Genomic DNA, 27,588 nt, shown 5'->3' with positions numbered 1-27,588 from the left:
TCATGGAACCACCAGCAAAAATAGAAAAATATGAGACTAGTTTTAAATGAAAAGTTATCGAAGTAGCCAAGAATTCGAACAACTGTGCTGCTGCTATAAATTCGATGTGACCAAGAAGATGGGATGAGAGAGAAGAAAGAATGAGGATAATTTAAGAAAAATGCCCAAACAAAAATGAAAAATAAAGGTATGTAATCCAAAATTTGTGTCATTTACAACCAAAATCATAATCAATTTTTAATAAAAAATGAATATTATGTTATTCTAAATTACATATTACCATAATTACACTACCATTAAAATCTATGAAAGGTTACCAAAAGAGAAAGGTTGCTATGAGTGCAACCATAACTTAATGTTTACATTTTCTCAGCTGGCTCGCAGAGATAAAAGTTAATTTCATTAATACGGAATTATTGCTCGAAAAGGCTATTTATTACGAAGACATACCAATAATATATAAGGCAAAAATGGTTTTATTACCTTTATTATCAGTTTATTTCAAATGTGAATCTTTTCATATATGTCAATGGTTATCACACCAGGATCGAGGCTACCCTACCAATAAACATCACTTACAATTGAAGGTTTGATTTTTAGAATAGTAGTAAAAGACGACCCCCAATTTTTAGGGGTGCATTTTAGGATTTAAAGGTCGTGTTATACGTGGAAATAAACAGTATATGACTGCTCTTTCTTCTCCATTATATGGAAAATGTATTTCAAGGCATACTTACACAACACAAGATATAATATTAAATGAACTCCCAAATATCTTACAGTCCTCCCTGGATTATCGTTAAGATACATGAAAATTTACATGCTGCAATTACTATAGTATTGTCTTTATACAGTGTATGAAAATATTTTATTAAGCTCCTGAGTGACCTTATGTGGTTAGTGCCACTAGGTAGGTTTTGGTCATAATTTCTTATTTGTATATAACCCTAAGAATAACCAGACAATGTCTATATCCTTAGTGTTTTCATGAGCACAAAGAGTTGAGAATTTACTTACATGAGATTCCTAAATATCAACCAGAGATTCAGCACATGCATACAAGACACATTTCAGTGTTAAGACATCTGATTTAGAATGCAAACTTTGAAATATACAGTACTATCCTGATATGGGCATAACAGTTCTTTCTGATAGTAACCTCTAGAAGTTCACCATTCTTTTTTAAAGTCTACACACAATTCTCTCCTTTTCCAATAGAGACATTGGTGATATATAGTAATTAGTATTGTCAATATGTTGTGAAATGGAACAAATCAAACTAGTGGTCCTATCCATGACCTTTTAAATGACATTTAGATCATCCTCACAGACATACCAATACAATGATGTGATGACACGAATGCAAGAAAGGAGAGTCACTTTTACATTTTGATTTTTGACAGAATGCTGTTCTAAGTTTGGCTCTGTTGGCATAAAAAAATTTCAAAAGATGACATGAAAATTATCATTTGAATGTACCTCTTCCAATACGCATACAGTTTTTTAGGCTATCAAGAGCAACAACCTCATTTTTTCTGTGGTGAACATCTGAAAGGTACGGTTGCCCAAATCAAACTGTCACCACTAAAATATTAAAGAAATGTTAATGGGCTTCACCATTGACATGACAACATATGTGCCTCTTGTAAATAAGAAGCTTAACTGATTCAGTAAACCTGAATTAAGGCAGTTCTATAGTCTATAAGTATGGGGATACAAAGGATTTATAAGACTGGTTAACTAAAGTTCCTGAAGTCCTCACAAGAAATGCATGTGCAAAGCCATAGATTAGTGGTAACTTGAAGGTAAGCCATTCTCAGGAAGCTGAATCATCATTTACGAAGCAAGTAGAAGGAGGCAGTCTCAAAGCAGTCAAAATAAATTCAAGGTGGATTTAGAGCTGTTTCTGACTAAATTGGGTGCCCTTAAACCAAATGCCAAGAAGAACTGTGTGTGGAGAGCACACTCAGATTTGAAAATAATATCCCATGCATGGAGAGAATGAATGAGAGGTACAAGCAGCATGTTAAGATGTGCAGCCAGCTTCCTGGAAACTGATTAATCAATTAAGCATGCAAAGGATGCATTGTGATCCTTCAAAGACCAGTTACTAACTGTTGCTAACCATCACCACCTGCCTCCCTGAAAGAAATAAACACTGACAGATCTAAAGGTTACAATTTCTAAATTCTCACTAATTACTGGAAAGGTGGATAGATGATTAGATGATGATATATGATGAAAATCTGACATAGGGCACTAAAACGAATCATAATTTATATAATACCCTATACTGTAATATTAAACAATACTGAGATTACGGGTATTTGTGAAGAGTAGAATTATGTCCATGTAAATGGGTAAGAACAGAGGGGAGTTTGAAAGAGATAACTGATGAAAAGAGGAAAGTGGCAAAAGAAAGACCAGATTCTTGAACACCACTGGAGATAGAGAAAGTGGCAGAGGGAACATCATTATGATTACAAAGAAAAAGTTAGGCAAGAACTTAAAATGTGTTTCTTAACAAGTGTCAGTGTTAAGACCAATAAGCATAAAGATTCCCAAAAGCGCCATAGGGAAGATGATCACACAACCTTGAAGTATGGAATCTATTCCAACACCCAAAAAACAGGCTACAATATTTCTTATGTTTATGAAGGGTCATACTGAGCAGTTTCAAAGTCTTATGCCATAGCAAAAGTCAAAGTAACAGGGCATTAGTTGAAAAAGTTTAAATGTGCTGTAAAGTACTTGTGTAAGGTGTAAAAATGCAAGCCTCGTAACCTTTATCTATACCACAAAGGAAACAACTACTCCTTATTAATTTGATTAACTATCTTTTATACTAAGACAAGTTCAACTCATCAAGTCCAGTAATACTTTACCCTTTTACTTACATTATTCATATGCTGTAAATGCAACTCAATTTTTTCTTTGGCTCTTCTGCAGTCTTCACGAGATGGGTGTGTAGGGGGTGTTGTCTTGTATAATCTAGCTAGTAACAATGGGTACTTTGTAACACGCTGAACAGGTACCTGCAAAAGAAATTAATAATGATGAAGTTAGTGATGCTGAATTTCACAATAGACTTAGCGTAAAAAGTCACCTACTGGTCCATGGCAAGTCCTTTTGACACATAATGGGGAAGGTCATAATTGCAATATTCCAAAAATTATGAAAAATGACACTTGAGCTGCATACAGTAAAATAAAACATTGTACAGTAAAATAGTTTATATATATTGTATATGCAATAACAAAGTAATTAAATGCTTCAATTGTAATGATGCCTCATCATTAAAATAGAGTTGCCTGAACTGAGAAAAATGGATTGTAATTTTTCACCAAAACAGAAAATAAACCTTTGTACAACAGTACTAATCTGAAGCTTTTAATGAAGCACTTGAATTAATATGTATAATTGCAACTTGTAAATATAAGACAAATTTTATCTTAGGATAAAATGAGAAATGCCTTATGTCATCACGAGATACATTTTTACATTTGATTACTGCTTCAATGGGGAGTCATCTCCCTTTTTCCCTTACAACACAAAGTTTTTATTAAATAACATTAAGCTATTGTTTTAAATATACCCATCATTCCATAAACGCATTATTTATGGTCACAAGTATCCCAAGACTCACAATCTTTTATTTACAAAAGAAGAAGAGTATCCTAGTGACCACACCTGGATCCTCAGCTGTCCACCCATGAACGACCACACATTTCATGCAGATTGAGCATACAGCTACAAGACATACAGGGTTGTGAAGTGGGAGGTAATTGCTTCATACAGTAACTGACAGATTTGTAGGAAAAGATAGTTTTGTTATAAAAACTCAGAATTTACCAAAGATTTTTCAGAATATTCTGTCTGATTATCATGATATACTCAACCTGTTTCTTCCATTGCTTTGTCAAGAGGTAAGGCTTGGAGTTCTGACCTTATGCAAGTTGTAATGAGCAAGAAGGTCCTCCATAACAGAGCAATCAGAACTACCAAAGGGCAAACTCTGGCTGATGCAGAAGAAAGAGACAGTGCACATGTCCAAGTATACCAGGGATGTATCAACAGCATCTCCACCAAGATGATGAATTCAACTAACCTAACTCTGAAGCACAGGCTCAGTTGTGTGCTGGTCTACAATCAGCAAAATCTGTCTGGTACCAGAGAGCTATAAACTAGGATGAAAATACAGCTGCACACACTGAAAAATCCTTGATTATTACAATGATCAAAGAGTGAAAATTCCATGAAACATGAAATTGTGTTATCATTTATCAATGGTTAGTTGCCAGCAAACTGGAAAATCTAAGATGTACAGTATTCACATTTTGTCACTTTCTTTTATACTCAACAAAATAAAATGGAAAAAAGGATGAAACTGGTTGACAATTAGCATTACAATATTAATGAAATATACAAAAATGAAAAACAAGAAGCTCAATGATAAGTACTGGACAGTGCTAATGACAGCTTAGCAGATGAACAAAATATGAAATGGTTGGGCATAGTGGATGGATACTGACATTCAGTTTGCACAAATGCTGTAAGAGTACTCTTTATTTTGTTAACAAAAGACAAACGTGGAGGATACCTGAGACCATGAATAAGGCTTTTATAAGATTGATGGTGTCATTATGAATAACTTGAATATTCTGGTAGTACACTAAAATACACCACCGAATATTCACAATACATATGTTTAATGGACGAGCTGGGTCAGTAGAGTCAGTAGAGGTCAGGGCCTTGAACTGGTCTACCAACACACATTTTTTTTTTACAGTATACAGTCGAATCACACATTGTGCTGGGTGCCTTCATTTATGAAAGTATAAGTTTATATCAAAGTAGGGCAAAATATGTTTTAATGAGTATTTTTTTCCAAAGGAAACTTCAAGGCCAAGCATCTATAAAATTTCATGTGTAATAATAATTTATGTCTTTTTTTATCAACACTTATCTAAAATGACAGCTGTTGCTGTTCCAAGATTGATTTCTGTACCATAGAAAATAGTGAAGAGCTTCCTATTTGTTAAAAGAAAATTATTTTATGGAAGTAATGAGTATAATGAAAATGGGAAATCATGTCTTTAATTCATAAGAATTAAAAGTGCTTTCTGTTGCTAGTATCACTATACTATACAAACATGACAAGTTAAGACCAACTGACTATGATGGGAATTTTCTTTTAATTTGGTCACCTTGGAACCACACAAAATGGTACATATATTGGTTCATGTGCTGTTTCTTTATTGCCAAACCCTATGGGTATCTGGAATAAAGAAAATGGTTAATAACCTGTGACTATACCTCAGACCAAAAATTAATCTGGAATGTTGGGATTTACTTATTAGGAGCTAAGCCATTTTGTCACCTGTCAATTTCTTTTGTAAGCTCCTTTGAGGATGAACAGCGGCTATGCAATCAAAAAAACAAGTTTTGACATAAGAAAAACCTATTTTTCGTAGCCGCTGTGAGTCCTCAAACCCACCCACTTTCCCTGACAGAAAGGCATGGGACTTGGATGAACATTTTATCTTGCACAGACACGGCATGTAACAAAGATGGCAGCCGACTTATGTTGTCACATTATTGCGGGTGAGATGTAGTGAAGCTGAGGCTGTCGTAAGACAGGAGACAGAGCCCTCCTGTCCTGAGTCCTTTATATTCTATTACTGTGCCAACAAGAACTATTCTGTCCGAGACCAACTATAAGAGAATTCTTTGCAATTGCTTGGTCTGTCTCATGGGGCCCTGGGAGGACCAAGAGAGTGTACAGGTAACTCCTTTGAGGAAGGATAGTGGCTACCAAAATAGGTTTTTCCTACTTCAAAACCTGTTATATCAAAATTATTTCATAGATTCAATGATGTACAGTAGCCCAAAATTTTGCTTTTACCATGAGGAAAGAATGAAGATTCATCCGCCTTAACAATGTGTTTTCCATCTGTGAGACCTTCAAAAATATTCTCAAAAGTTCCTTTTCCTTTTCAAGAGTCTGGAGAAGCAATGATGCTGATCCCTGCAAGAAAGAGTATTTCAACAATAGTAAAATGATAAAAATCCACATACAGCGTAATACCAATTCTAATCATGCATCTATATATTACAGTATAACAGAAACAAATAACCTTGAAACAGTACGAAAAACAGGCTTCTAACATTATGCATAATTTATCCAAATGTAAATAACAATGCAAGTGACACCAAATAAACAAATATATTACTGATACTTACATGTCTTACACAGTAATTTTCGAAAGCATGCAACATAGGTGCAGCATGAAGGAAAAGTTTTGCAACATTGACAGTAAGCAAGTCTTCATCTCCCTGGTCCAAGGCAATTTCGAGGGCATCACGTAGTTGTAGAGAAAATGTACGATTGTGCTCCTGAAGCTCCTCGACATTAAGAAATATTTCTGCGAGTTGGTCCCTTGTTAGCAAACCCGCAACTAATATTGGCCTGAAAATTATTCAAGATCATTAAATGGGGGAAGCTTACATTTACTCGATTTATATTCATACTTTGAAAGAATTTTTGTTAATGTAGCTTTTAATGCAGTAATAACTTTCGCAACCAAAACCTTAGCTTTTGAAATACTATAGAAGGAAAACATGATCATTACCTATAAAACTCATCTATCATGACTCTCAGATCTCTTCCATACTTAATTTCAGTTTCCATTATCTCTGTCAATATTTCCTTTCGTTCTTGACGTCGACGAGAGCACCGGCGACACACAAGAGGAGCATAAACAACGCCACTGTAATAGAAAATGAAAAATTGGGCTACTGTACTGTATAAAACAAATAAAGGAAGTAAAAGCCAAATGGCTGCTCCATATAGCAGGTAAAAATTTCTGATAATACATTCAAGTTACAGTAGTTTAATGATAACCATATATCCCTGTTTCCTAGAATCTTCCCTCTTTTAAGAAGCTAGTATATCAGACCATTATTCATTCATTATGAATTCACCCTCTTTTTCTTCTAACTTCATTTTATTTCATAATTCATCCATGATGTGAATAAGGTAATTTAACTATTTGCCATGTTTGGCTTCAAATTGCCAATATTTATGACCATAAGATAATGAGTCACAAGAGAAGCAAGATGGTGGGGAAGGCAATAAAATACTATTACAAGCTCTGTTTTCATCAGAATACTGGAATGCTTTATGACCATGTACCAGTAAAGCCCTTTCAAGGGCTTCTCCAGCCACTTTACACTTAAATATCGCTTAGTCTTAGATAAAATAAGTATTTTTGGCTTTGCAACTAAGTATATACACAAGAGAAGATAGCCATGGTCACCTCTCCTGCATGACTGCTGTGTAATTTATGAGTACATGAGAAGTTTGGTATTTTCATTAGAATAATACTAATTAGAAATATTAAGAAAAAAATATCAGAGATGACCAGGTTCACAGGATGTTGTTTACTTTTAAATTCATTAACAGTAAGTTTGCAAGCTATGTGAATCTACAGCCAGCATTCAAAATCTGGAAATCAGTTGGCAAGCATAAGAAGTCTGGAGTCCTGGATACAGTAATTATGCTAAAACTGTAAATGGGGCTGGTTAGTATTTATTTATTGTTCTTTGTTTTTTTGGTTTATTTACGTAACTACCTTGCTTTTGCAATAGCTCTGACTGATATCTTTCACTTCAAGAAGCTTTTGGCAAGAGAACTGGAAATCGAACCTGTTGGTGATGTGAGTGTCAACAGGAGAATCACAATCATCGCACAAGGGCAGGTCACTCTCTCTTGAAGATGCAATACCTGTTCTGCTGCGTCTAACGATGACAGATGGCTTACTAGTCTCAGAACCTACTCCTGAGTCTGTTCTTTCTATTTCACCTGATGCTAATCTCTCCTGAGGAGTAACACATAGCACAATTAATCAATTATAATCTACAAGAAAACAATAAATGACTCAAGTTTACAAAAGCATTCCGCATTAACCATGGCTTTTCTATCTAATCTAATAAACTATAATTCAAAAGAAATCTATTTTGTTTAAACCGTACAAACTTTAATTCTGAACAGAATTCACAGACTTTTTAAAAAATACTTAATCACAAAATTTTATAGTTTGAGGTAACTGAAAACTTGAAGCAACAATATCCCTGATGACTGTGCCTAACTTTTGAAAGTTATAGCATATTTGTGAGCAGGGATAAAAAAAACAATGATTATCACCTCTAATTTACTTTATGGTTTTTTGTAAGATCTACCCTATTTTGATCACCATTTGCAGGCAACATTGTTTCCAGTGAGAATCATAAATCTGTACTGATACCTGTAGCATGCACAATAAACAAAAGAACATACCAACATGCAACAAACAAGTTTACGATTTCAAGTAGACAGCATTATGTGAGACATATAACTAAATACTGTATACCAGAAATGACTGGAATATAGAATGTATCCTTTAGGCATTCATTTGAAATGGAAGGCATCCATACTAACTACAAAGTTTAACAAAGATAACGAATATTATTGTAACTACAAAGTTTAACAAAGATAACAAACATTTTTATAAACATTATTATAATAGTTATATAACTAACATCCAAAGTTATGTTTTCTTACAACTGCTTATTCTTTGGTAATTTATGTACTGGCAAAGGAATAATGAAGATCCTAAGAGTTTAGAATATAAAATACTCAGCTCTATTTACCAGTTTCCCATTACAAAAGTCAAGTCTATATACTGCAGTTACAGTATCTATTTACAAAATATTTCTTGGTATCAGAAGGCCTTTTTCATCTTTATGAATAAACCAAAGAGGATACTATGGTTTTAAAAGTGTCACAGCAGCAACCTAGGAATAAAATACCCCAGATATTTCCTCAAATTTTCAAGACCTCAAAAGACAACAATTTTACCTTATCAGATCTTAAAAGACCACTATTTTCTGAAGAGTCAGAATTTGAACTCATGTTTGATGATCTGTAGCCTCTATTTCTTGAAGTAAGGGATGCAAAGTGATCTTCTGCAGGTTCAACGCCCAACTGGTCCTCTTCCTCATCTTCCATATCCATCTCAGCTTCCAATGAAGAAGTCACTAGGCCCTACAAACAATTATAGTCCTACTACCACAGTCTCAAAACTAATTCACATTGACTAACCTTAAGGTAGCAACTAATCAATGCACAGTACTCCAGGCAAATGGTAATATCAACTCAAACATATGAACGTGAAAAAAGCATAATTCTCTTTCACCTACGTTGGCTACCAAACTTTTTCTACTTAGCTTCATTCACAAGCTAGTTGCTCTTGCACTACAAATGAATATAAAAGATAAAAGCAGATAACAAAAAATATATATAAAAAGGGCATGCTTTAATAGATTTTTGTGGTAGCTGCACACAGACACATTTATGCTTTGATAAAATGACGTCCAAGGTGATGGAAAGTAATGCAGAATCCAGATAAAACAATAAAATTGCATGACAAGTCAAAAGGAATGGCAGCATAAAAGCAAATTAAACATCTAAGACAATTTTTTACCTGTAATCTGTCTTCTTCTTCATCGTCTTCAGCACTAATGGCAACTCGACGTCGAGCATCCTGAAGATATTCTAAGATTTCATGCTTTGATGCCCCTTCAAACATTGATTTCCCTGGAGATGGAGATTTATGCGTAGGTGAACTACGTCTTGGACTGTTTTGAGAATTTAGGGATGAACTATATGAGGGAGAGTGATTGGAAAGTAGTTCTTCATAAATATGATCTGTTATTTGTTCGTATGGGTTTTCATCACCTACAAGACTATTCAAGAAAGACATTCTCCTACCACGACCGGCAACCATTTTTAGAGCACCAATGGCCATGGTATCATTTGTGTCCGGACTGAGAGAGCGATTTCTGTTACGTCTGCGAGGAGCAGTAGGGGGACTAGAGGCAGTTGGGGTAGTGCTTGGGACAGCAGGTGAAAAGGCACTCAAGATGGAAGATCGAGTGTGTGCAGCACCACGTCCACGTATAGTAGCTGTGCGAATTTCTTCTTCATTTCCAAAAACAGAGACAGAACCAGGAGGTGGAAGAACTTCTCTAATGCTTGATGTTGGGAAGGCTTTCTCAGGAGATTTAGGAATGGTTGAGGATGAAGTAACTGGGGTTGACAAAGCTGCTAAATCAGACTTGAAACTATGAAAAGTGGGATTTTGTAAAGGAGGACTATTCTGGGAAGGCTTGATTATGAGATCTGTATCCTCACTGCCATCAAGCATTGGTGGTGGTGACGTAGGTAGAGGGGGAGGTGTTGGCGATGGCGGTGGCGATGATGTTGGAACAATGGGCATGAGTGGATAGTTTTGAGGTATTACAGGAGGAGAAGGAAGTGGACGACTTCCTGGAGATGAAAGACTTGAAGCTGCCATGGCAGAAGGTGAAGCTTTTTTGCAGGAAGTTGGTGGTGGAGGTGGAGGTACATTAGGCCTAGGAGGACTCAAAGTACGGCTTTTAGGTGGAGGAGGAGCTTGTCTAGTTGGTACATTAGTGGGTGGAGATGGGGTGCTAAAGGCTGAAAGAGGTGACTTTGAATTTTGAGCTAAGTTCAAGTGTTCAGAATCTTGGAAATTCAAAGTATTCTCATTCGGGGTCTGATGCTCATCCAGACTACGATGGATACTGTGTCCAATGTGATCACCTGTCAGCAAAAAGGATTGTGTCAATATCTCTACTACAGTATAACAAATGCATGATTAAGGTAAATTTCAGTGGCTTATATGTTACTTGAATGACACCAGTATAGTAGTGTGAAATTTTATTTACTAGCTGGTGTACAGTGCTACTAATAACCTCATGAAGAGTGAACATAGTAGTGTACAAAATATTTGGCAAAAGAAAGTCTGAGCTTTAACATGAAAAATATGTGCTTGTATTTCAATGAATCATAAATGACTTTTGCAAAAGCTATATCAACTTGTACTACGTAAAGCGAAACTGAAGCCTATTCTAATCATAAGTTTCAATAAAGGAACTTACCTTCTCCTTCATTAACATCAGCTGTTTGGCAAGCATCCCAGTCTCCTCCATCACTAATATTTTGTAAACCTTCTCCCCTGCCATCACTATGATAATTCTGTTCAGAATATTCTATTTGTTTACTTTCAAAGTCTTTATAAATATTCTCTCCACTGTCTGTGAACAAAGGTGTCTTTGCATTTTCAAAATTCAACATACCACTCTCTACCCCGGAATTATTACATTCATTATCTAGCTGAGATTCGTAAGTGTTCATGAAGTTTCCTCTAGCATAAATATCCTGTAAATCTGCTATTAGGTTATAATTATTCTTTTGCTTTTCTTTGGCCTTTTCCCTCTCTCTTCTAGAATTCCTGACAGATGACACTTTACGTCCTTTGGATTCTCCTGCATCTTCTATTACTGTTACTTCATGAGATGACCTGAACTGAACCTGCTTTTTCTTCCTCTGGTTTTGCTTAAACTCTGAATAAGTCGGTAAATAGAAGTCTGAATCAGTTTCTGAGCTAGTGTCAACAGATGGAGGCTTTTTAAGAATAGACTTTACTTTTAGAAGCTCAGACAGAGTTGGATGTGGTCCTTCATTGCGGGTAGGAGAACTTGTAGATGAGGAACTAATGCTGGTGTCCTTGTCATCATCCTCTCCAAGCATAGTTGAATCTTCATCAGCATCCGTAGAGTTCTGATTCTGCTGATTTTCTTCAACTTCATCTTCCTCCTCCTCATAAATTGTGTCTCGTGCAGGCATCCACCGATCACTATGTGCACCTTCTGTTTCCTTTGGTGATATAGTTGAGTCTAGTTGTGCATCAGCATCCAAGTAAGAGTCACTCAAATTATATGAAGAAGTTGATGAATCTAATGGTAAATTCTCTTCCTCAGGTAATGTGTCTGTATCTGAACCTTGAGTTGTTGGTGAAGATACAGGATAATCACTGGTGTCATCATCTGCAGCTGTATCATCTTCCTCACAGCTTGAAAATCCTGAGTGGTTATCAAGCTGATGTGCACCTGGACCAAGGACAAACATTCTCTGTCCTGCAATGCGCACAGTGTTGCCCCCTTTCTGCAATTCACTAGAGTCATGTAATTTTTTCACCCCTGAATTGTGTTTTTCAGTTACATCTGAACTACTATGGTTCCCATTACAAAGATCTTTGTTAATCTGACTCATTGTATAGTTACTGAGAGATGAGTTCACGTTGTTTGACAACGCTTCTTTTGAATGTGGAGAACTTTTTTTATTGGAAGTTACATTCTTGTTATTTATGTTGTTATTGTCCACCTGATTGTTTTTGGATGAAGGTGTTTTATTCTTAATTATATTACGTGAGGTGTTATTTTTATAGGAAGTGGAGGAGCTTTTACTGGGGGTAAACATTTTACTACTTGGTTCTGTTCTGTTAGGGGATGGAACATTCTTGGCACTAGATGAAGTTCTCTTGCTACTAGATGATGTTTGGCTTGTAAATGATGAAAGACTACTATTGCTTGAGAAATTAAGACTGGTGTTGCTGCTTGATGTTTTAACTGGAGTAGAACTGCTGCTTCGGGAACTGCTGTTTTCACATGTAGCTGAACTAACATTTATGCTGCCCATTTGATCACTGCTAGACCCAGTATCTATATGAATTCGATTAATGTCTTTAACATTTGTCAGTAATGAACTGCTAGTGCTAATAGGAGATGAACTGGAAGAATCTCCAATATTAATAATATTCACACGCTTTCCTTTGTTACTTTCCGATGAATGATTGGATTTATCAGTATCCCATTCATCATAAGGGGTATCAATGGCATTATCACTGAGCTCATCTGTGTCTGAACTTATCTGAGCATTCGGCTGCTTATACTTAGATATCAACTGATAGGCAGAAGGATTCTCAACAAGGATAGAATTGCGTGCATTTTGTTTTTCACTATTTGTATACTCTTTGGCACTGTTAACTGTGGATGGTGATGACTCTGATTCTGGAGGAGGGGGTAATGCACGGACACTATTTGGAAGAGGAGGTGCTGGTCTAGAAGGTTCAGGGCAGTCACGAGTAATTGTGGCTGAGCTGTCACTACTTTTTGCACTTCTTGCACTACGCACACTTCTTACACTGCGAACAGTTTCTGGAGTTGGTGGTGGAGATTCATCTTCATCACTAGGACTATGTGCAGGTAGACGAGGATAAGGCTGAGCTGCCACTTCACAGCGTTCATAAACTCTCTCCTCTAAAACCTGCCATCCCCAGGAGTGCTGAGTAGTAACAGCTGGTGGCATTGGTCCTGGCTGGTACATACTTAAAGGCAGAGCTGGTCTTGTTTTTGTAACAGCAGTAGTGGTTGCATGTCGCACCGTAGCTATTTTGTTGCCACATCTTTTGCATTTTTTCTTTTTTCGTCCCTTTGTGCCAACTAGCTGATTTGGGCAAAGGCATACATTACTATACAACTGTACAGGAACTACACATGGTGACTCATAAACAGGATCAAGGGTTACATAGTGGTCCCAAGCTCCCCCTTTTTCAGGAAGAGGTGCAGCAACAGGTGGTGGACCAAAAGAAGGTAGCGGAGGACGGACAGGAGGCCTCCTACCAACCACTGAACCAAACCAATCAGTATAACGTACAGTGGAAGCCATGGTTGCACCAGTGGCTGCTGATACCGTGCCAGAACCACCATGCTTATGATAACCATTAGCATGATGCTTTGGGTAACCTTTTGGTATTTTATTATTTGGCACTGGCAATGGTGGTGGAGAAATACTTTTCACCACAGTCATAGCTTGATAAGATGTACTACGTCCAACTGTGCCATTGTAAGCTCCATATTTCTGTCTGTATTCTGCCATATAATTTATTTCAGTAGCAGGCTGAATGTGATGTGGTGTATGGTTTGTCCCAGCTGGAGGCAGCTGGCGTTCTTTGGTGCGTGACCGAAACTTTAGTAGGTCTGTTAAGGATCTCTTCGATTTGCTTATGGTTACACCCCCTCCATACTCCTGAAAAAGAAAAAAAAATTAGTATTGAGAAGATTAGTTAGGAACAGAATTTCCGGCTGTTACAAATAACTTAAGGTAATGTTTGTAACCTTTTTTAAAAATCAGAACATGAGTAAGTGGTGCAGTGACAAATGCAGCACTTTCAATTTCATTTTTCACTTTTAAAACTTCCCAGTAAAGGTTATGCATTCATTTTCTAAATTAAGAGATGAAGAATTACGATAAAGGTCATTATACTAGTGGCAAATATATTTTTTAAACTGACGAAAAACTATATAGATTGTTCTTTTAGTGTTGGAAAAGAAAAGGAAATCTTCCTGACAATTTATTTGCTGTTCAGTTCAGTGATTTAATTAATTATACTAACAGTCAAGGTAATTTACAACAGTAAGTAAATCTCTCCGTATCTATCATTTGGATAGATGAAAATCACTATATCAATTTGGAGATAACTGATCTCATTCTGAGAAAGAGTGCAATATCAAAATTTTACCAATGCTTTGCACTACATGTACAGTATACTACATATGTATGTAAAGACCTATCCTTTTTTATTATTCAAACAGTGCAATGAACCTTTGCTTGGCTAATTGTGACTCTGGACGTGCTGACATCATCTAGCCAGAATGTTTCCTTGGTCCCCGACTGGAAACACTTCGCTTCCATTGGGTTTAAACGAACTGCTTTGAACAGACATCAATTTTCTGACTATAAGATACAGCAATTCGTATTTCATGGAGACAGAAAGAAAAATATATTATGACAATTTGAAACACAAATGTTGGATGGAACGAAAAAGACTAAACCAATTAAGAAGAACGTTCATTTAATTTATTTGGAAACGGTGAAAATTTTAAGACCTTTTTATGAAAATCTTATTAATACTATAAAGGCAGTCCCGTCCAGGCCAGATACACAATTACTACCGTTCCATTCCAAGGGTTTACATACAATCGCTCAAGCGACTGCGCCAGTCTGGTCAAGAGAGAACTCCAAGGCCAACCCAGTGTCAAAGGAATATTTCTTACTTCTCTTTAATATCAATGGTGTTAACCGATCCTGCATAAAAGGTGATGGAAGAAAAGAGATTTTAAAAGGCGCACGAGTATCTAAATTAATCTAAGGATGTATTAAGGGAACAGCAAAGGAAAGTATTTTTTTCTGATATGGTGGATAACATTCAAAATGACTGCAATTATCCAATCAGAGAAAGGACGAGTATAACTTGCTAAACACGCTAAAAGGTATGTATACCAGCCAGTCGGTTAGGTTACTCTTGCTTTACGCGAGACTAAGGAGAAAATAGTTTAATGAAATTTAAAAGCTTACAGAGATTGATCTCGGTGGATATCACTTACTTTTAATTTTATTACTTTAATTTGTCAGAATTATGTTATCATACTACACACAGAAATAATTTAACATCCGCAAGTAGTCTCTATTTTCTGTGCACATTATGACACATTGACAATATATATATATATATATATATATATATATATATATATATATATATATATATATATATATATATATATATATATATATATATATATATATACAGACAGACAGACAGATCATGGGATACTATAAAAAAAAAAAAAAACTTGAGCGGTCTCTTATAAACCTCAATGACCCTTTTGCACCAAGACACCAGCTTAAATTAGAACTGGTCAATGTCATTACCACCCAGTATTCAGGACTGAATGAAATAATTCTATTAAGATCAAAATAAAAGGCCTGCAAAAAACCAAATGTACTGAGTTAATGTACTGTTAGTTTTCTGTAAAAAAAAAAAAAAAAAATGGCTTTGTCTGTCCGTCTGCACTTTTTCTGTCCGCCCTCAGATCTTAAAAACTACTGCAAATTGGTATGTTGATCATTCACCCTCCAATCATCAAACATACCAAATTGTAGCCCTCTAGCCTCAGTAGTTTTATCTAAGGTTAAAGTTAGCCATGATCGTGCGTCTGGCACTGCTGCAAGTGCCAACAACACATACCACCACCGGGCCGTGGCTGAAAATTTCATGGGTCGCTGCTGAGGTTTCATACAGCATTATACGCTGTACAGAGATCTTGACTGCGCCAAAGAAAATTCGGGGCATTTTTTTACTTGTTTTTCTTTTACTTCCACTGTCTTAATCAAGCACGCCTAAGGATGGCCAGTTAACCTTAACTGCAGTGAAACGAGCGAGCTGTTTCAGTTCTCTTGAATGACAGTTCAGTTCATCCATACTTGGTACACGAATATTCATAGGTGTATGGATGGAATTAGAAGGGCAAATTTCCATCTAGGATTTTTACTGCAATTAAATTATATTAGGCGTCGATAACCATACGTGTTTGTAACATACAATCAGTCAATTTCGAGTCAATCTAGTACTGATAAAACGAAAGATCTCTTTTACAAAAACGCTGTGGCAGCTGACAGGACAGTAACTTTACCAGAACGGGACCAAATTACTAGTACGATAGTTCTTCATTGGAGGGGTGGGTAGAGCTTTCGGCTAGCACGCTGTTGGCCCAGCATTTGAATCTCAGACCGGTCAATGAAGAATTAGAAGAATTTATTTCTGGTGATAGAAATTCATTTCTCGTCATAATGTGGTTCGGATTCCACAATAAGCTGTAGGTTCCGTTGACAGGTAACCAGTTGGTTCTTAGCCACGTAAAATACATCTAATCCTTCGGGCCAGCCCTAGGAGAGCTGTTAACCAGCTCAGTGGTCTGGTTAAACTAAGATATACTTACTTTACCAGTACGATACAAAAATAACAAAAGAGGAAAAATTTCCAGTTACTTACTCTGGCGGGCATGTTGGCATGGGTGGGGGGGTATTCGTAGTAGGCCCGCATTGACTCCATTATCATTGACCCTCATTATCAACCATCAACTGCAAAAAAGAGCGAGTATTAAGTCATCTGTTAATTTGGGGATGTATACTGTAAATGTGTCAGCAAGGTCCTCTAATGCACAGAATATAAGAAGAGAACAATTGAGGTCTCTGGTTTAAACAAGTGAGCAACAACTAAATAAAATAAAGAAATATATATATGGTTGGGTGAGGTGGGGAGCTTTGTATTTTCAAGTTCCTCACCCGTGCATGTCACTGAATTCTAAGAACACGTAGGAAAAATAAAGAAATGTCTGCAAATCTGCAAATCCAATCAATCGCACTATTATGCAAGGAAAGTCGATAACTGAGAGATGGAGGTCTTTAAAACGGCATCACTCTAAATGGAAAACTAGGAAGATATCGTGAAGACAACTAGAAAGATAATAATGTCAAGATACAAAAACCATCTACTATTCACATTAAGGTGACTGCATTCAAGTACAGTAAGTTTTCAGATATATCTTACAAGATCTAAAATAATTTTAATGTCAATATCTTACTGAAGAATTAAACTGTAAAAATTCAAGGCACAGAGCTAAAAACCAGCAGGACCACGTAATCTAATATTAAACAATGTTCAACGGAAATCAGTTCAGTGGAAGAGAGTGCATTAGTCCTTTGTCATACCCCACTGAAGATCCTTCTATGCGCAGGTTATACAGCAGTAAAGCATATGGCAATTATATATATATATATATATATATATATATATATATATATATATATATATATATATATATATATATATATATATATATATATGAAATTTTTATCACACCGTGATTTATATACAATCATGAAGCTACAAATGTCGCTTAATATCGAAATTCACGCTACCTCGGTATATCTCCGTTGGAGAATTGTCGCCGAAGGGGAATTTATATAAGTGATAAATGAATTGGAATCGTGGGGACACGAACCCGCGACGAAAGCCTATTCAGCGACTCCAGTTGACGTAAACCATTGAGCCATCAACGGAGATATACCGAGGTAGCGTGAATTTCGATATTAAGCGACATTTGTAGCTTCATGATTATATATATATATATATATATATATATATATATATATATATATATATACATATATATATATATATATATATACATATATATATATATATATATATATATATATATATATATATATATATATATACTGCATATAAACACACATATATAGTGTATATAGTGTATATATATATATATATATATATATATATATATATATATATATATATATATATATATATATATATATATATATATATATATATATATATGTATGTACACTGACCTATACTCAGTTAAACTCGTGAAACTTTGAACAAAAAAATAGTCAGTCGAGATCTCTCATAAGAAGAAGTTTCAAACTTTACTGAAATGAGAAGAGAAAAAAAAGCACCGGTTTGAGCTAGGCAAAGTGGAAAGAGAGTGAAAGTAAAAGTACCGAGAACTGTTCTTTAGGCTTGCGATTTACAAAAGATCTTTTGCCGGACGGTAAAAACAGGCCACGAAGGTTAGGGGGTTAACGCGCAGCTGATCGACTGTATTCGTAGTTAGCTTTATCACACTGCAACTTCATTACGTTAATACTTATCTGTAAAGTATGTTTTTACGGATAATCTAAAGGTTATTTATGAAAGCTACATAATTAAAACTGTAAGTCGTGACTTCACAGATAGGTAAAGTTAACATATAGTATTAAATTTGCAAACGCAAAGAGAGACGGATGAGGGGGCACACACACACACACACACACATATATATATATATATATATATATATATATATATATATATATATATATATATATCGCGTATGTGTGTGGTTGTAAAATGATATGCCCTCTTCCGTCTTTATTTGCGTTTGCAAAGTTAGTATATATACATACATACATACATACATACATACACATATAATATATAATATATATACATACAGTACATACAAATATATATATATATATATATATATATATATATATATATATATATATATATATATATATATATATATATATATATATATATATACGCTTTTCATCTGTGTACCTTTTACCCTTCCATGTCTAAGTAATTATATACCTGCATGAGGTTGCTCGCACCACGCCCTGCCCACTAAATATTCAATGGGCTTATGTCCCGACTGTTTGGCATTTCTGCGGTCACCATATACAAACAATAAGCTACAAATGTGTGTGTGTATATGTATATATATATATATATATATATATATATATATATATATATATATATATATATATATATATATATATATATATATATATATATATATGTGTGTGTGTGTGTGTGTGTGTGTGTGTGTGTATAATATATATTATACATAAATTCTATATAATTATATATATTTTTCATGGGTTTGTGTACAGGACATGGCCAAGACATCACTATTTCCCTTTGCATCTCCGTAATTTCCTTACAGCATCATTTCAAATTCTGCTCTGCCATCTGACTCCTAATATTCTCTTAAAAGATTTGCTCTCAAACCGACATCTTTCAGTTATACTGTAGTTTTACTGTCAGAGGGTGATTATATCTGCATAGCAACAATTCGTGCTAGACTTGTGTACACTATAATCTTATTTTCGAATGTAGTTTCAAGTTTCAATCGATATCTTATTCATCCTGCCCACTGTTTGACTAGCCCTGTTTAGTCTTTCACTGTCCTCTTTATTTCTGCTTATCTCAGATTTATTTTGAATCCCATTTCTCTAGATATATGCTGCACCCTATTTAGTAAACTTCTTAAATATTCAAAAACAGCATCAACAGTGTTATGTACTCCAGTCTTAACATTTTCTTCCCTCTCCGACTATGAGTAACATTTCCTTGCAGCGAACCCCCCTCCCCCACCCTTAACTGTAAATTCACTTGACAAGGACTTATCAACATCGACACTGGGTATCTACTTCGTTCGTTGATAAATTCAATAAGCTTTACATATTTAACAGGGTTGCCATGGTGACTTTCCATCATATCGGTCTGTGAACGCTGTCAAATGTCACATAATCAACAAAAGCCATCAGAAGATTTAAATTCCATCCACTTGCGCAATATATCTTACCACCAATATTTGATCTGTGCTACTCCCCCCTGTTCTAAACCCAGCTGTTCATCTCGAATCTTTTAACTATTTCTTTCTTTATTCTATCGAGAATAAGTATACCGAATATTTTCATTAAAACTGTCGTAAGTGCAATGCCTCTGTAGTTACCTCATTCAGTCAGGTCATCACGCTTGTTACCTAATTCCATAATCTGCAAAACAGTCCAGTTGACAAGTGAAGTGTCATTTCAGTTTCAGCTAAAACCATCTCTACAGTGATTTCATCATAACCAGGTCTTGATCATACTCTCAGTTTCTTTGTTATTGATTCCACTTCAAAAACTGTTAATTCATTGAGCATCTGGTATATCAATCATATTATAGTCTTCCGCCTCCTCCTCCTAAGCATTTTTCTCTTTTTCCTGATATTACTCATTCTGTGGTCTACTTAGGCCTAAGACCAGAGACAATCCGTGAACACATGGGTTTGTCAACATTATCAGTCTGCTTGTCCAAACATCCTCTCTTTTCACTTCTTTGTCTTCGTTTAATTTCATTATCTTAGGCTTGAGTACTTAGCACGTCCTTCATCTCACAGAAATTTGCCTACATTTACCAGCTTCTTATGTCTTTTCTTTATTGTATCCCAGGTCTAGTTCAATAAGCACAGTTTCCGGCTTGTTACCCTAAATCACAGTACTTCTTTGCCAACAGAATGATTTACATGCTTGATGGTATATCAATGCTCTCCTTCTCTGACATGGTTTTTAGAAAATAATGACTATTGCGAAATTCCCAGGTGAAACCATCTCGATGTTCATCTTTTCGAAGCTTTACTTTTGATATTCTGTCAACTTTTTCGTTTGGTGCTTTTAATTTCAGTTTTGGTGTGGAAATATGTTGTGATCACTGCTCCTCAGTGGCTCTTAACTCACTCTTGTTTTTTTCTCTCTCGATTAACACATATATGACTTATTTAGCTTCTATAACTGCCACCTGGGGATTTCAAAGTGTATTTACTGATGTCCTAATATATATATATATATATATATATATATATATATATATATATATATATATATATATATATATATATATATATATATATATATATAAAAAAAATGAAGAGGAGATCAGGAAGAGAAGGTAGTGATGGAAAGAACTATGAAGAAAAAAAAACCCAGAAACGTCTTGCACAATACTTTTCAGAACATCACAGGGCTCACCCTAAAACGCGTGTATGATTACAACATGCAGCACGGCTTTTACCTTACAATGGCCAGTCTTGCGAAACCAATGAGTGAGTGAGTGAGTGTCTTGTTGCTACATCACCGTCTTACGTTCCGAGCGAAGAAGTTTATGGGGAATTTGGTCAGGTCAGGTCAGGTGAAGAGGTTCCTTGTACTACCGTGAATCTTGATTGAGCACGAAAGAAAAACAAGATTCCCCAGTGACCTAAAAGGTATTTACGAGAATATTTGTGGGATTTCTTTATTCATCTTCGTCATAGTGGTTGTAAAAGTAAACAGAAAACTGTTTATAATTTTAATAAGTAAATGATTCAGAACATCCACGACAGGTGAATATTTTGAAAAAATAAAAAAGAACGAACATTTACTTAAAAAGAAATATTATTTAGAATTATCGCAATGAATTCAAACAAGTCTGATATTTTTAATAACATTTGCCAAGCAACTTGACGGAAATGTTTCCAAAGACAGAAAGTTCCTGAAATCCATTCACAAAGTCTATCGACCCAAGTGATGTAGTTGATAGAGAGATTCATGAACAGGAATCACGATCTTCCACTTTCGTCATACTTGTTATTGCAGACATTATGCAGGAAGCTTGGCGCATTCTACATACCCCTGCCAGGCTCCTTGACAGCATTAATAAAATGATGCTTTATGGAGTTCTTTTCGTTTTGATTCAAATGTCTATGCGATACATAAAGTATGCTTCTTAATTGTTAGTTCAGTCCTGAAGAGGTAAGAAAGATAATTATCCAGTAAGGAAAGGAAGCTAAAAAATGGACCAATTATAAGACAGAAGGGTATAGAAATTACGGAAAGAGGGGGTAGAAGATAATATCAATCACTGGAAGTAAAGAAACAAATGCAATAGGTGAAACACGCAACTATGAGACAGTTAACCTCTGCAGAGTACATACGGAAAGATATTTCCTTGCAGAGTATCACGGTAAATTTAGTGGAGGAATCTCTCTCTCTCTCTCTCTCTCTCTCTCTCTCTCTCTCTCTCTCTCTCTCTCTCTCTCTCTCTCCCCCTTTAACTTAATGTGGTAGTGGCCGAAGCAGTGCCGATATCAAAGAAAACGAGACGGCATGAAGAGACAGGGAATGATCTGGATATGTGTTGCCATTGTCATAATAGATGCGTTTCCATTTTCATTCCAGTCGAGGAGAATAATGTAAGAACTCATTCAGTAATTTGAAAAAAATATAAGAACTCATTCAGTAATTTAAAGAGCTCTATGTATAACAACTAAACGGGATGCAAGGCACGACTTAAAATTCAGGATTCATGTTTTAAGTATTGATGTTCCTCGACAGATTGTAGTGAGAGGTTAGGGAAGAATCAGCGAGGGCATCGTTGCATAACTGAGGTTCAAAGAGGAAGAAAGGTCGAGACTACTATGAGTGAAATCGAACTTGTAGTGACGGATGAGCCCTACCTATCAGGAGGGAACAACCTGTAACGTTGCTTATAACCCTGAGCTCTCTATGTATTGTTAATCAGTACGCATATAATAAGTAAATAGGATATAGCAAGCTATTGTTATTATATGAACGATCTAAATGATTCTTTGCGCATCTACTTTCAGTGACTGCTGTACTGGTATGTGGCTCATTAAGTCTCAAAATGTATAATAGGGTGTCTTGCTATTTAATAACAAGACACCCTGGTACGGAGCATAGAAGAAGAGGAAAAGTACAGTACTACGCCGTTTAATGAATATATATATATATATATATATATATATATATATATATATATATATATATATATATATATATATATATATATATATATATATATATATATATATATATATATATATATATATATATATAGAGAGAGAGAGAGAGAGAGAGAGAGAGAGAGAGAGAGAGTATAATAACTAATATAAAAAAAATCATAGTTAATTAACAGTAGTAATTTATCCCGGTCATCACCATTAGGTCTGAACCCCAATCCCTAATCCCCTAATAGACCTCAAGATTCTCGACATAACATCTTTCAGCCACTGCTATAAAAAACCATGATTTGCCAACTTTTAACGAGATACCTGCAGACATAACTCGGCAAAAGGCTTAAAATTTCGTGAGGAAACTGCCACCCAAGGACACAAAACATTGTGATTTTGGAACTCTTTTCCACCCAAACCTTGTCAAGTCATGGCTGTTGCATTTGCGATAACTTGAATAGAGGCAGAGAAACAAATCTGATAATAATGATAATAGTGCTGTCATTTCTCTGGGAGACTGAAATCCTCTCACGGTCATTTCATTTGGCTTTCTTTAGAATCGATTTGTTCAGAGAACTTCTGGTTTCGCGGAGGTAATTACCAAAACCGGGGCTCAAGGCGTACTAAATTTGGAAGTAAGTGCTCTCCGTCAGGTCAGAGCCCTCCCAATTTCCTTACACAGCAGAAACTCGAAAAAGCAGTAAATGGTATCTTACTGATAATTCTACGTCTCATTTGGTGACATAACAACTGACAGCCATTATAGGTTCTTGGAGAGAGTTGGTATACTTAACTTTTAACTTTGTGCATAAGCGCATATTGTCTTATTCCATAAAAATTCAGTCATCCTTAATTTACAAGCACTGAGTTACAGCTATCAGTATGAAATGTGACATTAACCCTGCAAACAATATTGCGCTCTCTCTCTCTCTCTCTCTCTCTCTCTCTCTCTCTCTCTCTCTCTCTCTCTCTCTCTCTCTCTTACTATAATCTTACATACACATTTATGCGCATGTGTCTGCTAAGGGGCGAGCATCTGGCCATACTGGTTTCACCTGTAATAAGTTAGTCGCTGAGATACTATGCTTGTTTCTAATACCTCAAAAGAATGGCTCTAACTTCAGGCGACAGCACCAAACATCCACATAAAAAGTCCATCGAGATGAAGCAGCAGCAGCGTTGTATGCAAGAAGTGATCTGTTCAAGTGATCAAATCCCGGTTAGGGGATTCCTGATTGATGGTGGGCAAGAATCTGACCATGCAAATCATTTCCATTATTTTCGTCCACGATTGATACATCGTACCAACCAATTCTTTCGGGTGCCCAGGCCACTGAAACTTTCTATTTCATCACATCTCACTTTCATTTTCCTTTTCTCACTTTCCATTTCCTCTGGATACAATTTCACGACGAGAAAGCGAAAGTAAGGGAACTGAAAGCACTTACTGCTGCCTTCAAACAAACGCTTTCGTGTCTTGTCAATCCATCAGACCTGATTTTTTTTCCCAGGCGGTCGGGCTAATTCATATGTATTATTAACTTCATCTCGCTGTTGAGTTCCACAGCTTCGTTATTTGGATAAAGTTAATGAACAACCCCAAAAGCGATTGCAATCAGAGTCGTGGGTGACTGCATCACCTCAGAGTAAAGGTATTCACAAAGACAGACTCGATTTTCCCAAAGAAGACAAAAACCTTAAATAAAACAAGATGGTATCAAAGGTCACCGGGAAAATACGTATGGCGACCTGGAGGCAAATGATATCAAGAGCAAAGGTAAATAAAAGAGGAAATACTACAGTAAAAACAAGTCAACCATCCAGAGGTGGTAAACGAATTGTAAAAAGAAAGTCATTCATCAACAAGTAATTTCCGAAGAGGCAGTTCTTATATATATATATATATATATATATATATATATATATATATATATATATATATATATATATATATATATATATATATATATATATATATATACACACACATAAATATATAGAATATAAAAATATAAAAATGGAATATAATGGGGGTTTATTATTTTTGTTAGTCTCTGACTGCATCTTGAATGAGATTATGGGTAATACCCTGGTAACCTTAACTAAGTTACTTTGCTGAATATTACATGTGTTAGGATTTTGAATTATGATGGCCTCTACTATTCTTCTTTGTTCGTTTGCATATGCTGAAACACTCGAGAATGATTTAATATCGATACAGAAAAAGAAAATAAAAACGTCAAAATAAACAATAACTCAAGCTTAGTACAGAAACAACTCGGCTAGTATGACCAGCATGTAACAGGTAATACAACCTCGAGGAGAAAGGTGACGCGAAAGAGATAAAGGGAGGATGGGGAGGGGGGGAGGGGGGTTTATGAGGCTTCGGAGAGGGCATGACGAGGAGGAGGAGTACCTTCCAACATACAAGCTTAATCTGATATGGTGCTGTGCTTTATACTATAAAGCAACGCCCCACATAAACCTTTCGAAAACTCTGTCCTCTGTCTTTTGCAATTACTACAGCTTTACACTGTTCTTATCTACCCCTGAAATATTGGTCTCATATTAAGGTTGCTTCTTCGTCTTTTCTCTTCTCGGCAGGAATTCTGATCGTAGGCAGTTCACCTATTTAATGGTTCCTCACTTATCAATCTTCTCGAGCGCTTACTTGCTGACGTATCTGTCCCATGTTTACAGGTATGGCTATCGTCGTGCAGAGCAGAGGTATAGTGTGGAATCCAACATACTTGGAGTACTTACTTCAGCTACTGCATTTTCTCTCTCACTACCAAAGTGTGGAATTATTCTCTCCCCGGTTTTATTTTCCCGAAAGTTTTAAATCCCCACCGCCCTATCTTGTACGAGTCTATTTCACAAGTATACCTTGCGGGTTGGGCCATACTCTTCATTCCTTTTCCATTGCTTCATTCATGGCGAGTCAAGACTAACCCTAACTTCGAAAAATTTATACTTGGTACACAAACTCACAACGAAATGTTCCAATGTCTCCTTAGGACATTTTCTTCCTTGCCATCCTGCAAAAAATATCAAGTCTGATTTTGCACTTATTTGTCTGACCCTGGGTGGAAAAACTATTTCTTTTAAAAGGCGAATTACTCGCTCTCTTAAAAACTAGAAGCCACTTTTTCTTTTTCCTTCCGTTTCTTTTTAGACCTGGATGACTTAAGGCATTCGTTTGCTGATCGGTTTTCTGTAATGTTAAAAAAAAAAAGCAGAGGAACACATAACACACTAACCTACGAACCTTATCAAATAGTTCTAAACATGGACTATTTGAAGTAACGCAAAATGAACGTGCCAGTGAGCTTATTTAAATCACACGCGTAACCTTGAATATACATATTGTTCATGGCTTCATTTTGAGAAAGACAAAGGCCTTCGTAAACGACAATGAGAGATGCACTGGAGGTTAGTCACTACTGCATAATTTAAACACGCTTCATACAAAACAAATTTCAAGTTATCTTCACATTAACTGAAAATTAAGACACTTTGGTTTTCGCAAAGGCAGTCGCATGAACACATACAAAAGATGACAGAAGGGATTTTGACGTACAATATATAAACCACGTACAATGCTTTATTATTATTATTATTATTATTATTATTATTATTATTATTATTATTATTATTATTATTAATATTATTATTATTATTATTATTATTAATATTATTATTATTATTATTATTATTATTATTATTATTATTATTATTATTATTATTATTATTCAGAAGATGAACCCTATTCATATAGAACAAGCCCACAGGGGCCACTGACTTGAAATTCAAGCTTCCAAAGAGTATGGTGTTCATTGGGAAGAAACAAAGAAGGAGTAATGTTTGCCCCCGGCTGTAAGAGTATGTGTGTGTCAGCAGGATTTCCTGAGAGCATACAAACTCTGGTGAAAACACTCAGTAATCCTCGCTGAGAATTAATTTTTGAAGTGACAATAAATAAAAAATTAACGATTCGGCACCAAGGGCATCCTCTCACATTAAAACCCGTAGCATATTTTATTACACTAATATATATTCAAATTAAACTGGAACTTGCAAAAGGGAATTTCTTTTACAAACTAGTCGCCTTTACAGAGGTAAGTTTTCTAATGAACGCTTTTGGCTACGTAAAATAACAATAAAGGACAACAAATATTTACTAAACAGATATATATATATATATATATATATATATATATATATATATATATATATATATATATATATATATATATTAAATTGAGGGCTAACCTGAAACTACTGTTGTGGTCATCACAAACTAGCCTCATTTTGTAAAACCCTGAGGTTTCCCCTTAGGGAAACATGGTGCAAGTTCTTTGCTTTGGAATCATTTTTCTAGTTGCATTTTATCCAGAATATCGGATTTATGCGATGTAAACCCCAATTAGCCCAAAGAGCAACTCTTCAAAGGTAGATGAATCGTCAAAAATATCACTGATGATAGAAAACACATTTGCCCCATAAGACCTTTTTAATATTAATTATATGATTACTAATGTGCGTTTAATCTTTTCTTTTGGTATTCATCCAGATGTCAATATACTGTGGTTCTTTCCCGTTGGCAATGATAATTATAATAATAAATGGATATATACATGTATA

General features: G+C 35.5%; 1 protein-coding gene across 4 annotated transcripts in view; it reads right to left on the bottom strand.

Annotated features, from left to right (window-relative positions):
- RhoGEF64C (Rho guanine nucleotide exchange factor at 64C) overlaps positions 1-27,588 on the bottom strand; it is a 261,141-nt gene that overhangs the window by 8,415 nt on the left and 225,138 nt on the right. For 3 of the 4 annotated variants that reach the window (XM_067094314.1, XM_067094312.1, XM_067094313.1), the window contains 9 exons: positions 16,800-16,888; positions 11,005-13,993; positions 9,525-10,666; positions 8,900-9,085; positions 7,708-7,880; positions 6,633-6,770; positions 6,244-6,469; positions 5,906-6,028; positions 2,898-3,035 (listed from right to left, as the gene is read on the bottom strand). In XM_067094314.1, coding sequence (XP_066950415.1) covers positions 2,898-3,035; positions 5,906-6,028; positions 6,244-6,469; positions 6,633-6,770; positions 7,708-7,880; positions 8,900-9,085; positions 9,525-10,666; positions 11,005-13,993; positions 16,800-16,865 — 5,181 coding nt within the window. In that variant the 5' untranslated portion in view covers positions 16,866-16,888. The remainder of the gene's footprint in view (positions 1-2,897; positions 3,036-5,905; positions 6,029-6,243; positions 6,470-6,632; positions 6,771-7,707; positions 7,881-8,899; positions 9,086-9,524; positions 10,667-11,004; positions 13,994-16,799; positions 16,889-27,588) is intronic. The other variant, XM_067094315.1, reaches the window with a different exon arrangement.

The sequence above is a fragment of the Macrobrachium rosenbergii genome, chromosome 50 (genome assembly GCF_040412425.1).
Source record: "Macrobrachium rosenbergii isolate ZJJX-2024 chromosome 50, ASM4041242v1, whole genome shotgun sequence".
In the NCBI taxonomy this organism is placed as follows: domain Eukaryota; kingdom Metazoa; phylum Arthropoda; class Malacostraca; order Decapoda; family Palaemonidae; genus Macrobrachium; species Macrobrachium rosenbergii.
Note: the sequence above shows the minus strand (reverse complement) of the source record. Positions and strands in the feature narration are given on the sequence as shown.